General features: G+C 40.7%; 3 protein-coding genes across 4 annotated transcripts in view; 2 read left to right on the top strand and 1 right to left on the bottom strand.

The window, feature by feature from the left end:
• The window catches only part of LOC125768480 (single-stranded DNA-binding protein 3), a 447,182-nt gene that overhangs the window by 294,030 nt on the left and 139,189 nt on the right, over positions 1-13,963 (top strand). The gene's annotated exons all lie outside the window — the stretch shown is intronic.
• On the bottom strand, positions 4,042-10,138 carry LOC125768459 (peroxisome biogenesis factor 1). Of its 2 annotated transcripts, none has more exons than XM_049436154.1 (11): positions 9,992-10,138; positions 9,798-9,918; positions 9,413-9,640; positions 9,235-9,349; positions 7,786-9,171; positions 7,460-7,718; positions 6,781-7,397; positions 6,353-6,711; positions 5,781-5,954; positions 4,446-4,549; positions 4,042-4,312 (listed from the first exon to the last, which is right to left on the bottom strand). In XM_049436154.1, the coding sequence occupies exons 2-11, from the start codon at positions 9,888-9,890 to the stop codon at positions 4,243-4,245; spliced, it is 3,405 nt and encodes a 1,134-aa protein (XP_049292111.1). In that variant the 5' UTR covers positions 9,891-9,918; positions 9,992-10,138; the 3' UTR covers positions 4,042-4,242. The 2 variants fall into 2 exon arrangements, with proteins under 2 accessions (XP_049292111.1, XP_049292110.1); XM_049436153.1 differs by having other exon boundaries at positions 9,798-9,913.
• On the top strand, positions 10,218-12,793 carry LOC125768462 (eukaryotic translation initiation factor 2-alpha kinase 1-like). The gene is made up of 2 exons (XM_049436159.1): positions 10,218-10,584; positions 10,675-12,793. The coding sequence occupies exons 1-2, from the start codon at positions 10,497-10,499 to the stop codon at positions 12,648-12,650; spliced, it is 2,064 nt and encodes a 687-aa protein (XP_049292116.1). The 5' UTR covers positions 10,218-10,496; the 3' UTR covers positions 12,651-12,793.

The following is a 13,963-nucleotide window of genomic DNA, read 5'->3' as shown; positions in this document are numbered from 1 at the left end:
AGTATTTGCACACTTATCAAGACTAGAAATTTACAAGATTTTTTTTTAATATTAAACAACCAAATATATAAGCTGTTAGAGGAATTATAAGTCTTTGAGGAATTATAATTCCATAATCTACCAAACGTCTTGCATTTGTTACGGCAATGAAAATCCAAATCTGATCCCAATTGCGAAGAAGAAAAAAAGCTCTCGCTGCCCAAAAAAGCTTTTCCAATCAATTTTTCCTACAATCGAATCTAGAGCCCTATCCACGTAATGATAATGGGATATGAAAACACATTTACGTCCGCTATCCGGTGCTTAATCGGGTAAAAAATTGTCCAATAATTTTCCAACACAGCTGCGAATAAAAAATAAACACCTTCCGTATAGATCGCTTTTCGTTTCTGCTTCAGCATGGAGTGAAGCTTTTTCTTCAGGTGAGAAAACTAATTCCAAAACCGATACGAAACGAGCAACGCAATTATTGAACAGGGAGAATATTCGACGATGGTTCGATTAATTTATCTTACCGTGTCAATCTTTCGTATCACAACATTATGATTGGTTTTCAATTGATGTTCATGATGAGATTCGATCTGCCATGGATCGCAACAGGCGTGGTTTGATTGATCGTATGGTATGTGATAATAATGTAGTTTAATGGTTATGGAATGGAAATACTTATTTGTGTTCCTTCAACCAAATAGCTTTCTTATTGTAAAATATCATATTTGTGGTCTGACACTACAGCGTTTGCCTGTACACAACAATGCAAGATGATTTAGCGATGTGCTACTAAACGTTAACAGAAGGATTTTGAAACTGAACACACGAGTCTTCTATATTCGTATTTCTTATTTGCAAACCACTCTACGTGACTTTTACATTCTTCTTTCAAACCCCAAAACACGCTACTGATAGCCTTTCTTCGTTACAAAAGCGAATGGGCACCGAAATGTAAGAATGTACTATGTTTGTCGTCACAAAAGCCCCAAACGGTTTTAGTAACGGTTGCACACGTCTCACACTTTATTGTGAGTCGAAAAATCTTTTTCCCACACAATGCTCTCACACAATCCTGTGTGATTTTTTTATTTGGTGCAAGAATTCGTAGCATTCTTTCTGCCACAAAGCACACAAGATGGAGCATAAATGTTGGCAACTGGCTTTTGTAACGTTCGGAACGAAAGGATATTTTCGTTAAGCCGTTCACCATCTAGGACGAGCACGAAGAAGAACAGATTAAGCTGCTTTTTGTACAATTGTATTACAATAAATCCTTTTTGTTAAACACACACAGTTGGCCTAACTTTGTCTATTTTGTATTACATTTATGCTATTGTTAGTTGTAAAGATATTTGTTAAACAATTTTAGATTTTATATTATTACAAATCACAAATAAACTCAGTTTCAAAAATCGTTTCCAAAGTCCTTACAAAATAGTAAAACAACTGCATTTTAGTTTAGGACAAAGCACCAAAAACCATCTTCAATACCTTGGTTCAAAAAACCATTTACCTTCTCGGTAAGCAAATTAAATTACTAGCTCCATTTTGGGCTTGATGCAAAAGTGTTAAATATGGTTAAGTTTCCAATACATCCATCATTGAAAAACGGAGCGTCAACCATTGATGGTACCTCCGCTGTCGTAGGGATGCGCGTTCGCTTCCGGCAGCCAGGTTGTGCCATGGATTTTCTACGCCATATATTTCCATTTGTGCCGATTCTACGCTCAATTACCTTTATCACACCTTTTTAAACAGTAGAATGACTATTATAGTAATTTTCAATATAGAAAATATGATTATCATTGTTACCGAAGCGTGATGCTCGGTCTCGGCATCGTTTCTCGGTGCTGTTTGGTCCTGCTGCTGCGCAACACAATGGTGCTATAGGCCGCGTTTGTCACCTTGTCCGCTATGTACTGGGTCGGGGTTATGTATTTCCATGACCTAAGGCAGGTCGTTGTTTCTCGTTTGCCGGGTCCGTAGTACTGTATCGTTTCTACACTTTTGGTATGGAAGCATTTCAGGGCCAACAGACTTCCATGGCAGCAGTAGAGTCCCGGTTGTTACATCGTATTCAAACTTTCAATCAATAGGAAATGATTAATTTTAAAGGAAATCTTCTGGAAAATAATTAAGTACATTTTATTAAAACTAGTAAAACAGGAGATTTTTAAATTGTTTTGTTTCATTATAAGAAAAATTGACTTAAAAGTAAAGAAAACACCTTCAACACATTTTGCTATAATTCATTTGAGTGATATTGCACAATTTGTACACAACATGTTTCAAATCTCTTATCACTCTGTTCCGAATAACAATATAGAAGATGCCACAACACAAATAAATATGAAGTTAAACGAACCAAACAAAACTGAAAATGAGTTTTCTCCAACACCGTTCTTGCCATAAACAAGATTTGTCTGAATTTAATCATGACAGTACACTACTACTACTTCGTACTTGGTGCTATTGCACGTTTCACGTGATAAAACAACTAACAAGTGGTAGTAAAAAAACATCTGTAATCGCATTCAAATACCCAGTAACATCGTAGGGTCGGAATGTTATATAAAAGTGTGTAAAATTGAAATTGTTCCAAACAAGTTTTTTTTCTTCTGGCTTCCTCTCTCTCTCCCTTTCTCCCACTGTTCTGCCCAATCAAATCAACGGTATGTTTGATTCATGATAACTGATGGTCGCATGCCTTGCAAATAAAAAAAAACATCACCCAAATGGTTGCAAAATAAAACGGCATCATGATAGAAGAGATTTAAAAAAACAGCAAATAAAAAACTGACATCGCTTCAGGGATTAGAAAGAAACGAATCATCATACACAGTCGCACGAAAAGAAGAGCGACCGAAAAAAACAACAAATACCACTCCAGCATATCCGCGGAATGGCGTTTATTTTCAACATGAGCGCCTTTGTCTATTCCGGAGGGTATTTTATAGCTACCTTTTTGAGTGGCTACGGTTCGTGTGATTTTTTTCCAATTTTCCACCATTTTACACTATGCCGGATTTTTGTCGCGCTAACATTGGTTCAGAGAGAAAAATAGAACAACAAGAAACATCTCAAATGGAGTCCTCGTGATCACCAACAAATGGTTCACATTCTAGGTGGCCTAAGGGATCGTGTGCACAACCGAGACTGAAAGCATTTGCGTCCGAGAGTGAAAAGCAATTTGTCCATCATTTAGCTATCATCACATGGGATCTGATGGACGTTTTTGGCATGGTCCACGGTGTGGGATGTACGAATGGAACGAGAATAATATGATTAATGTCCATTTCGGAAGTTCCTGGCTTGGTTTTTTTGCATTTATCCCGTAAATAGAGGGATCAATGTTTGTTTTGCAAGTACCGGTACGGTCAAATTGTTATGAGCGTACACCTTTGCCTTCTGAATTGGTTTATAGTGACGTTTGTTTTAGTATCGATTACAAATAAATATGAGTTATTACTTTTGGAAGAAACATATATACATAAGTATTGTGGTCTTCATTAAAAAGTCATTGCAATCATGAGTTAACTATCAAAAGGATGATAAAATTTCTGAATAAAGAAATTAATAAATCGTTAATGATTTGTGATTCTTTATTTTTAAAATGATTTCTAAAGATTCATTCGAATTCAAGCAAAAGCGTTGTTTTTGTAACTACCACGATAATCCAGATGCCACTTATCCGGAGATCGGATTATCCGTGCAGTTCTGATTTTGGCACTTCTAAAGGCGGTTTCACATATAGACGAGCACGAATAATCACCGATAGACGACGATGATGAAGTTTTTCTTTTAAAAAGCCTCAGAAATCGTTTTTGTTTTATTTGTGAGCATTTATCACCCCTTAATATTGTTTCAAATCATTGAATTAGGTTTAAAGTTTCATTTGACATTCAATATTCATAAAAATAGGCGTTTTTAAATAATTCATTTAAATAATTGTAACAGCCCAAATAAATTATTCTCGCACTCTAACCTACAATTTAAAAAAAATACAAAATTTCTCAACCATTCCTCTAAACCATTATACAATCGTGTGGATGTTGTGTGTGTTTTTTTAACAAAATGCCAACAGATTTATTACTGCATAAAAGGAACATTCCCATCAAACACCAACCAAAATGCACAAATTGTTCAAATTAATCCATGAAAAGCACATTTCCCTTTAAACATATAAATATAAAAAAAAACACCACCATTCGCATCAAAACCGTACTTTTGTAAAGTAAAGAGTTAATGCGTTTATGCTAATGTAGCACGTTTGGCAACAAAATCGCGTGACGGTGGTTCTTTGTTGGTGAACCGTGCGTAACTGTGAACGATAAAAGGAGAAATGACAGCAAACACGGTTTTATTAGTGAGTGGCGTTTCGGCGCGCTAATGAAGCTGATCCTTTCAACTGCAGCTTCAGTAGTAGTATTGGTAGTAGTAGTAGTAGTACTTACGTTTCCCTGTATTTTGCCACATCCCTTGCCGTTAGCGATGGTCTCGTGCTGCTAAACGCTTCCACTAGATGCCGCTGGCTAACCGTTATCTGCTCCGGCACTTTCTGTAACGTACACGAACAAAACGTACGAATCATTAGATGTGAAACGTTACGAAGACTATTTCGCATGCCTCATCAGGTTGTGAAAAATATATAAAACTTTCATCAACAAACGCTTTCGCACACACTGGAGAAGCATTTTCGCAAGATCTCACTACGACGACGATGCTCATCATAATAATCGTTGCTGGATATTAGACTGTAAAAAAACACTCGCCCAGGACTAAGCACTGTCTTTATTTCTATCGCTTTGCACACCAGCCATCAGGTCGTGGCATGGTGTGTGGCACACTATCTTCACATATGCATTTACATAATCGGCAGCTCATCATCGGCTTTACAACGAAGAGGTAAAAAGTGCAGCTCAGTTCCCAAGGATATCGCATTCGGTACAGCACGCTAGTGTGAATGGGGTTTCCATAATCGGGTAGCTCCGGCCACACAAGAAACCAGCCAAAAGAATGAGCTCGCAAAAGAACAATCTTTCTAAAGCAGTTTGTCGCCAGCACAAACAACTTCACCTGCAACTCGCATTACCCATCACTACCGCACGCGGTGGAATGTGACCGAATGGTGGCAGTCGGCACTTCGCTCACAGGATATTAGAAGAAGCCATGGGAAAGGCATCATCGTGCGAGACGCTCCATATCATTTAGCAGGCGACACGGGAAACGCGAACCTTATCTACTGTTCGCGGTTGAAACTTTTCCCAAACCGTCCGGGCATAGTCAGAGGGGGGAGAGGGAAAAGCGAGAGGTCCGTTCACATCGCAACAGGATGGATGGAAAGTAATTAAGCCCTCACCCGGCCTTCTGCTTGCCATGATCTAGCGGGTGCCGTATCATCGCACAAAGTCAGCAACGGAGCTGCAAAGTCGTTCCAAAGACGTTAGCGAATAATTAAAATCCTGTAATTAAATGCTACTCAGCTTCATGTTCCATTCTCGCGTAAAACTTCTTTCGGTTTGTAAAAGGGGTTTGTGGTAGAAACGTATATAAGTCATACCCGCTAAAAGATGGGTTCCATTATGTCATTAAAGCAAAACGATACGCAAGACAAGGTGCTTCATGCCGCAGTCAGCGCTTATCGGTCCGGATAATAAACCGAACAAACCCGAGGGACGATTGATGCATCCGAATAAATGTTCCGCGAGTATAGGGAATTAGTAAAATTACCGCTTTGTGGTGCATCAGCCTGCGCTACTTTAGTCCTTATTGTAATTTATTTTACTTACCTCTGGATTGATGCTTAAACATTCCTGAACAGCCAACATGTTAGCCGTAGTTAAAATGCTTCTTATGTCCGCACCCGTATAGTACTCCGATTTTACGGCAAACTCTCGAAGATCGACGTCTTTGTCGAGGGAAAGCGATTTACCATGATTGATGAAAATCTCCAAACGAGCAGTCTAGAAGAATAAAGAATTACGTTAAGTTATGATTTTCGAATTAAAATGAGTTAAATGGATCCATTGCTGGAACCTTCGTCCAGTTAAAGTAGAGCTATTAAAAATGGCCTGAAACCCTGGGTTAGTTTTCATGTTGAAGTGGAATATGTTGAGCCAGATGTGGATCTTTTTCATTTTCAGGATCTTGTTTAAAATGAAATTGATTCTATACAAATCTTTATCAACTGCTACAGCCACATTGTCCGAAAGCTTCAAATGTCTATTTGTGCAAATCAGGAACGATTACAAACAAGGAACGATACCTCTAAATATTCCACTTTAACTTGAAAAGAATCGAGAATTCGTTCCATTCTAATTTGAGCTCGAATGTTCATTAAAACGAGTAACTATTCACTTACCACACCCGGTAAAGTACATTCAACCAAACGATCGATACGCCCCGAGCGTAACAGTGCCGGATCGAGTAGCTCCGGACGGGAAGTCGCACCTATCACAGTCACACCTTGCAGCCCTTCCACCCCGTCCAGCTCCGTAAGCAGTTGATTAACGACGCGATCCGTAACCCCAGTCGAGTCGTGTCCACGGCGTGGTGCTAAGCTATCAAACTCATCGAAAAACAACACGCAAGGTTTCGCACTTCTTGCCCGATCGAACAAGTTGCGCACATTTTCCTCGCTTTGCCCAATATACTTCGCTAGCAGTTCCGGTCCTTTCACGGAGATCATACGCAGGTTCCAAGTTTTGGCCAGCTTTGATACTAAAATAAACAAAATTATAACTTTCTCTTTCGTTGTGCACAATCATAACACGACTGCAAACGACTTACCAAGATACGTTTTCCCCGTACCCGGTGGACCAAAAAGTAGTATCCCCGCCTGATTACGAAGCGGTGAAGCTTCGAAGATTTTCGGAAATCTTGTCGGCCACATTAGCACCTCCTGGAACACTTCAATCGCACCTTCCAGACCCGGTATTTTATCGCCTGCAATATCATCATCCGCGTCATCCTCATCCATCTGGTTGGATTGTTTGTGATTTTCAATCCCCACCAAACAGTAACGATTGGTTACATCCACCGCATTGGCAACCATTTCCTCCGTGACGAAAGGAAATTTACTGTCCTGTTTGTAGGCGTAAAACACTGCACGATCAACTAGCTGCACGAGGCTTCCGATCGCGTAGCCTTCCGTTTGGTTAGCAAGCCGCTTCCAATCGATACGACGATCCAGCTTACACTGCCGATGCACGAACAAACCTTTCAGTGCACCCTCCCGATCAACCTTATCGAGGTTCGGTATCTTTACGAGCAGCTGAAACAGATGGTAGCCACGGGATGAATGTAACCGACGATTTAGGTTCGACGAACTGCTGATCGATGCGATCACCGCGATCGGGTTGTTGCTGGTAAACTCTTCGATTTGCTTACGAATAACATCCGAAACTCTAAAACGAATAAATAAATAAAACATTAATAAATAGTCAATAACAATAACTCCTTTCCATACTTGTTGTGATATTCAGCATCGGGTGTGTTCTGATCGCCTGTTTGATGCGTTAGCACATCCAACCCATCCATAAAAAGCACAGCCGGACTATGGAACATACATAAGTAGAGCGCATGCCGTAGATCTTTCTGAATCGAGTCGGGTTTTCGTCCCTTGTGTTTGGCACAGTCGAAAGTGGTCGAGAAACAGTAGAAGGGGGCTTCTGCCAATCGTTTGAGTACGTCTTCACACACAGTTTTCCTTCCACTCTGTGAGGAACCTGCAAAAGACAAAATTTAAATTAATTTTGATGGTTTATATGAATCCATATATGTGATTCCTCTCACCTGCAATAAACATATTACACCGCTGCCGTACATTATTCCGTGTATCTAAACACAGAGCATACTTTAACCGATCGGTACACTCTTCTATGATTTGTTCGATTTTTTCTATCTTCACAAGCTTGGCGCGTTCGGCCGATTCTTTGATTGCAAGAGGTTTCTTCTTATTTGTATCTACCTCAGCTAAACCGGCCACCGGTTTCACCTCACCGGTACAACTTATTTTGCTGCGTCGCAGTATGGTACTGTTAATGAGACAGTACTTTAGCGATTGTGGCTGCAATCGGATTGTCAAGTAGTATTCTGGCAGTTTGAATAGTTGATCTTGGTTCAGCAGTAGCGCATGTATCTTGGAGTTGTGCAGCACAAACTGTTTGAACTTTTCCGCAATATCTTCCTCAACCACGGGTGCCACTTTCGTCGCCGAAAGCAACTCAATACGATCCACTATGTTCAATGCGTTGTGTATGGATTTGAGCGTTATTTTCTCCCCCTCATTGATTTCCAGCTGGTCCATCAGGCGATCGTTTATCTCCACCGTGGGATAGACATTCATTGGAAATCGGTCCGTGTCCGTTGCCAACCGTACATTTACGTAGTACTCTCGATTATCGTTCGTCGTCAGCAGACACGGTTTGTTGATGTCCATCGTACTGGGGATGTTTTCCTTAGTCGTTAGTATGTCACAAAGCTGTGTGGTACTGCGTCGACAATTCCACATTCCACGAATGACACGGAATTCGTACACCTTTGCCACATTCTGGCCTAGCGTTTCGATCAATCCATCCAGGTGGACCGTTTTGGACGGCTCACGTTTCGGACTGGCGATAGGGCTTTCCGATTTGGGTGTGATTGTGTCATAGCCCATAACGTTTGCCATCGATTTGCTGGTTTGCAAATGGTTCAGATGACGTTCAAGTTCCTTTTCGAAGGAAGAATTCCGTACAGCCGTTTGGGCATTCATTGCCGCTATCGAACCGGACGATGAGTTACTGCCGCTCGTGGACGATCGCTGCAGAGCGTTCTTTGGGCTGTTGGCTGCTGTAATAATCCCATTTTCCTTTTTTCCTTCCAATGGTTTCTGCCACGACATGGGTCGCTTTTTTAAGCTATCTACGGTGGACGCTATTCCGCTATCAAGCGAAGGCGTGGCTGCAATCGTACACGAAGACAATCCGTTTTCTAGTGCGCTTATATATTCGCTTGATTTTTTACGCTCCATGTTGCGCTGGCGTACGAGTTCTGCGATGTTAAGGTTGGTACTACTGCGGGTCAGTTTGGGAATTTCCGGCATCGTGTTGTTAAGCCCGGGAAGCTTTTTGAACGGCTCTACCACTAGCTCGGTATCATTTTCTAGCCTACCAAATGGTAGGGCTGGCATCGTAAATTCTGTAATTGATAATAAAATATTTACTATTCATTTTCACGGCAGTTTAAAGAATAGTTCCCTACTTATTCGTATTTTAATGCTTATGGAATCATTTATCCATACGATTAAATTCTGTCCCTTTGTTACGATCCTTGTTTGATCGAGCAAAATTGATTGGATGCGACTGCTGCTGATTTGCTAAAAAAGAAGAAACCATACAAAACAATATTCCTGATTGTTTTTCCCTCTTATCATACTTACCAACATTTCCCAATCCTTTTCGCTTACTGCGCTCACCTCTACCCGTTTTAACGACCGTACGTCTATGATCATCGCGACCATCACGGCATCGCCCTCCTTCAGGCCCATCGATTTGGCTACCTGCGCGTTTATGCCAATGTGGTTCTCTGGCAAACCTCCACCCCCATACGGTGCCCACGAAACGTAGAACGTGTCGATGCGATGCGTCAAGCAGAGACACCCGTTTTTCTAAAAATAAACACACATCCCGCCGGTACCAGAAGCACAACGATTATGAAAGATGTGATTAATTATTACTAAGAGGAATGTTTTACGCTGCAATTCGATACCCGTCAACCATGGTAAATAGTTCCAGAAAGAACTAGGTATTTTTAACCAAACTTACGTAGCTTGAAAGCATCCGATAGTAGCTATCCGGTAGCGTGACATAATTGTTTCGGAACGGCGAGTAGGAAACGGTCAACGATCGACGGAACATTTTCGATGCACTCCCAACACGGTCTACACTGAAAAGCACACAAAAGCCATACGTGATCTTTGAACCTTGCCGAATAGAACTACTAGCAACCTGGTACGGACCTATCTGGATGGTGCTGTGTGAAGGAAAATCATAAATCGGAACCGATAACGTATCTCAGCTGTTTTGTTTTGGTCTTTTTTTTGTACAGCTGATGAACTGTCAATCGGCGAATGTGCCCCAAATAACAATTTTGATACGAAGCATGAATGTCATTGTCACGGAACTGTCAAACTTTCCGCTGTTCCGATATTTGCACTCGCGCAGAATTGGTATATTGTACAATTTGTTTGCAATTTTAGAATCAATTTGTTCTGAATGTAGTGTTTTGTTCATATGAAAAAAATTGTATCTCTTTTTAATAGATTCTGAAAAAATACATACCGTATTAGTGTGAGAATTCATGTTTAAAAAAATACCTTCCGAAGAGCCCTGTTCCCCCTTGACGTGGTTTTGTTTTGGTTCTAATTTTCTGCAGTGTGGAGTTTGTTCTTCCGGGAGGCTTGTTTGTGATAAAACGGATTTATTTCCATAAACTATTAGGGTTCACACACAGACGCTACGATAATGGTTAGCCTGGCCATGGATTCAGAAGACGATGATGATTTGGACATCGAGTGGAACAATGTTGAAACGATCAAGAAGTTTGATTCAGGTGATCTGCACGCGACAAGTGCTTGCAACATTGCATCAGAATATTCTCGAAAGTACCAGAATTTATGTGAATTTTGTTCTGTATCTTTAGCCACTTCAACCAACCTGTTGTCCGTTGTCACGCGTACTACTGCTGAGCTGCACAGTGAAGAACGTTCTTTTCAAACCCGTTTAGCAACGAAAGCATCGGCTCCTGTGAGTCTGTTGGTAGAAAGCTTGTTACAACAGCTATGTGCACTACTGGAACCGGATGCAGAACGATCGGTTGTCTTGTACAAGACAATCTGCGATCGATTGCATGCAGTCAACTTGATAGATGAAACGTACACGATGGGAGAGTTCGAGATGATGCGCAGCCAGTACCAGAAAGCACTTTACCATTTGGTCAGTATTGCTCGCGGACGAGACTTACCGGTTGTTTTGCCCGATCTGCAAGAATACTGGCCACTTCCGGCGGGGCTCGAATGGTCACGCTACTATCGGGAGTTCGAAGAGATTTCCTTCATCGCTGGTGGTGGATTCGGCAAGGTTTATCGGTCCCGCAACAAACTGGACGATATCGTGTATGCGGTGAAGAAGGTAACCATCCGATCAACCACCATCAAGAGTGTGCTAATACATCTGGCTGAGGTTAAAACGCTCGCCAGTTTGAATCATATCAACATCGTACCTTACAAAGCGGCATGGCTTGAGCCGCTTATGTCACCGGGGAAAAACAGCGTCAACAGTACGTCGACGATCGACGACGAAGAAAGTTCTTCGTCGGAAGATGATGAAGCTGACGGAACCCATGGTACAAAAGATTCATTGCGGAGGCCAGAACACGATTCTGAAGAGTTTAGCATTCTCTTCGAGAAGAGTAACGGTGAACAAGAGCAGGAGAATAGCGATGAAACGAGAAACCAAATAGCGGAAGTGGAAGATGCTTCGAGAAGCGTTGTTAGTATTGAAGAGTCCCAGCCGCATATTAACTTGAAATGGGCTACACTTTACATTCAAATGACTCTCTGTCATTTAACGTTACGTGAATGGCTCGATCAGCGTAATACTGCCGAGAGCTTTTCCGAATTTTATGCCAACTTTTTGCACAAAGAACTTCGCTTTGTGACGTCTATTCCACGTAATTCCTTCTGTCGCCAAAGTTCCCAGCTTTCAAACTCTAGCGAAACTGAAGCGTTCGATAAAGAAATGCCGTCCAGGCGCAGTTCAGAATCCTCTAAGGATGATTCCCAGACGGAGGATAACGTGCAGCATCTTGATATCGTTATCGATATTTTTCAGCAACTGTTGAACGGCTTAAATTACATTCACTCCCGTGGCATTGTGCACCATGATATAAAGCCAAGCAACATCTTTGTAAGTCTCTCCCACCATGACTCCAAAATAAGCATTCAGTTAGGAGATTTTGGTTTAGCTTGCCCATTGCAAAGCTCTCATGTAGGGGTTGGCTTCGGTACACCGCTGTATGCAGCTCCTGAACAGTTGGATGGACAGTGCGATCCAAAGTCGGACGTTTATTCGCTCGGTATAATACTGCTCGAGCTGCTTGTACCGTTTTCGACTGATATGGAACGTGCGGAAACTATCAAGCAAGTACGGCGTGGTGAATTTCCACCAGGTTTGGATCGTGATTTTATGGGACTGTTGAAGAATTTGCTTCATATGCAACCTTCGAGAAGGCCCGGGATGCATGATCTGGTGGAAGCCGTCAATCGTATTCGCATTAATCGCGATCGTGTGATATCGGAGTTGCGTAGAAGCTTATCATTGCGTGAGGAAGAAATTTCATGCTTGCGGACACAGATCGACGAACAACAACGGGCACAGCTTGAGACCGAGGAGGAGCGTGTGCTGATGGAGCAGCGAACCACCCGAACACTAATCGTGAAAGAGCAGGAGCTGATCTACATGAACATGGAGATGCAAAACAAGGAGATACAGCTGCGGAGTAAAGACATGGAACTGCGCAGCAAGGATGAGGAAATAAAAAAACTCAAAGAAATGTTACGTTCCTACCAAGAAAAGGAAGCGAATGCACACGAACGGACAGAAGATGAAAGAGATTGATAGGAATTAATTTACATTATAATTAAAAGCACTTGCTTCGCGAATAATTAAGGTAACATTAAGTGTTTGCCAAAAAGACTTAGCATCTAGGTTAATAAAATGAGTATTGTGATGGCATCAATAAATTATGCATTGAACAGTTATTTCTTTCGGTTGATGTTGATTAACTCTCACCAATCCCCCGAGCAAGCAAGAAAGTTAATAATCCTTTGTATGAAGTCATCAGAAAATGAATCTGAACTATTTTATTCGGTTCAGCAACAAACTAATTATAAAGCCATCCTTGCGATCTTCACGCGAGTATCAACTTGAAATGATGTTGCCGCAATCGATGAGTTTAAAGATATGATATATTTGAACTTCAAACCATTATAAAGCATCCGTACTTCGTTCTGTTGAAGCATTGAAATCTTTCATAACTTTGTTATGAAGTTTATATTTTTTCAAAAATGTTTTGGCAATTTTAATGGAATTTCCATCCCACCTGTTGGTATATAGAACTGCGAATCGCTAATTGTTGTAACTATATTGTGCAATGGGGAAATTGGTTCACACCTGGCGCTTACTTCATGGTTGTTTAACTTTTCTCATGCAAGGTTTGTTTACGTTTCTAATCGAGCCGGTAGCGAGAAAATAATCTAGAACTAAATTAAATTAATTTACACAAAGAAATTTATCATAAGTAATAAATTTATTGTTTTGATGAAGTCCACGAGAAAGGCAAGTTTTTTAGGCCCAGTGACGATGTTTCAAAACAACGGACCATTAAGAAAGCTCGTCGCCGAATGTTGCTGACTCCTGTGATACAAAGAACGAATGCTGCTAAAAGTATCGCAGATTTGTCCGCATTAAAATAAATCATTTTATATTTTTTTCTAAATTTCCCAAAAAAATGCTAAGGCTATGTAGCCTTAGGAAATTTTCAAACTTTTAGAATTTTTTTATTTAAAGCACTATTTGAGTTATAAGATACTTATTTCAACCAATTCGCATCAAAAGAAATGAATTTATAAAATTTTGAAAAATTACTCGAACAAAAAGTTAAGGCCTTAGGAATTTTTCAAGTTTTTAGATTTTTTTTATTAAAATTTTACATTTTCTCAAACAGGGTAAGGAACTTGGTTCCTCGAATAACTTCTGGCACATACATCTGAGAGCATGGTCGTCGACGAAGAAAATGTAGCCCTTGGTGCCATCTATCGACCACAGTTTAAAGATTGGCGATCCGTTGGATACCGACCGACTTATAGCCAAAACTTTGTGCAAAAATGAGCCTTACTAAATTTATATTTTTTTGATTTTTTGATTATTTT

The sequence above is a fragment of the Anopheles funestus genome, chromosome 3RL (assembly GCF_943734845.2).
Source record: "Anopheles funestus chromosome 3RL, idAnoFuneDA-416_04, whole genome shotgun sequence".
Classification (NCBI taxonomy): domain Eukaryota; kingdom Metazoa; phylum Arthropoda; class Insecta; order Diptera; family Culicidae; genus Anopheles; species Anopheles funestus.
This window is presented reverse-complemented; position numbering and strand designations above follow the sequence as displayed.

Coding starts and splice junctions, on each gene's coding strand:
- LOC125768459 (XM_049436154.1), bottom strand. CDS start 9,890: ATGTTCCGTCGATCGTTGACCGTTTCCTACTCGCCGTTCCGAAACAAT. Junction 9,641..9,797: donor ATCGGATGCTTTCAAGCTAC/GTAAGTTTGGTT, acceptor GTTTATTTTTAG/AAAAACGGGTGTCTCTGCTT. Junction 7,398..7,459: donor GATGCTGAATATCACAACAA/GTATGGAAAGGA, acceptor TATTCGTTTTAG/AGTTTCGGATGTTATTCGTA.
- LOC125768462 (XM_049436159.1), top strand. CDS start 10,497: ATGGTTAGCCTGGCCATGGATTCAGAAGACGATGATGATTTGGACATC. Junction 10,585..10,674: donor GATCAAGAAGTTTGATTCAG/GTGATCTGCACG, acceptor CTGTATCTTTAG/CCACTTCAACCAACCTGTTG.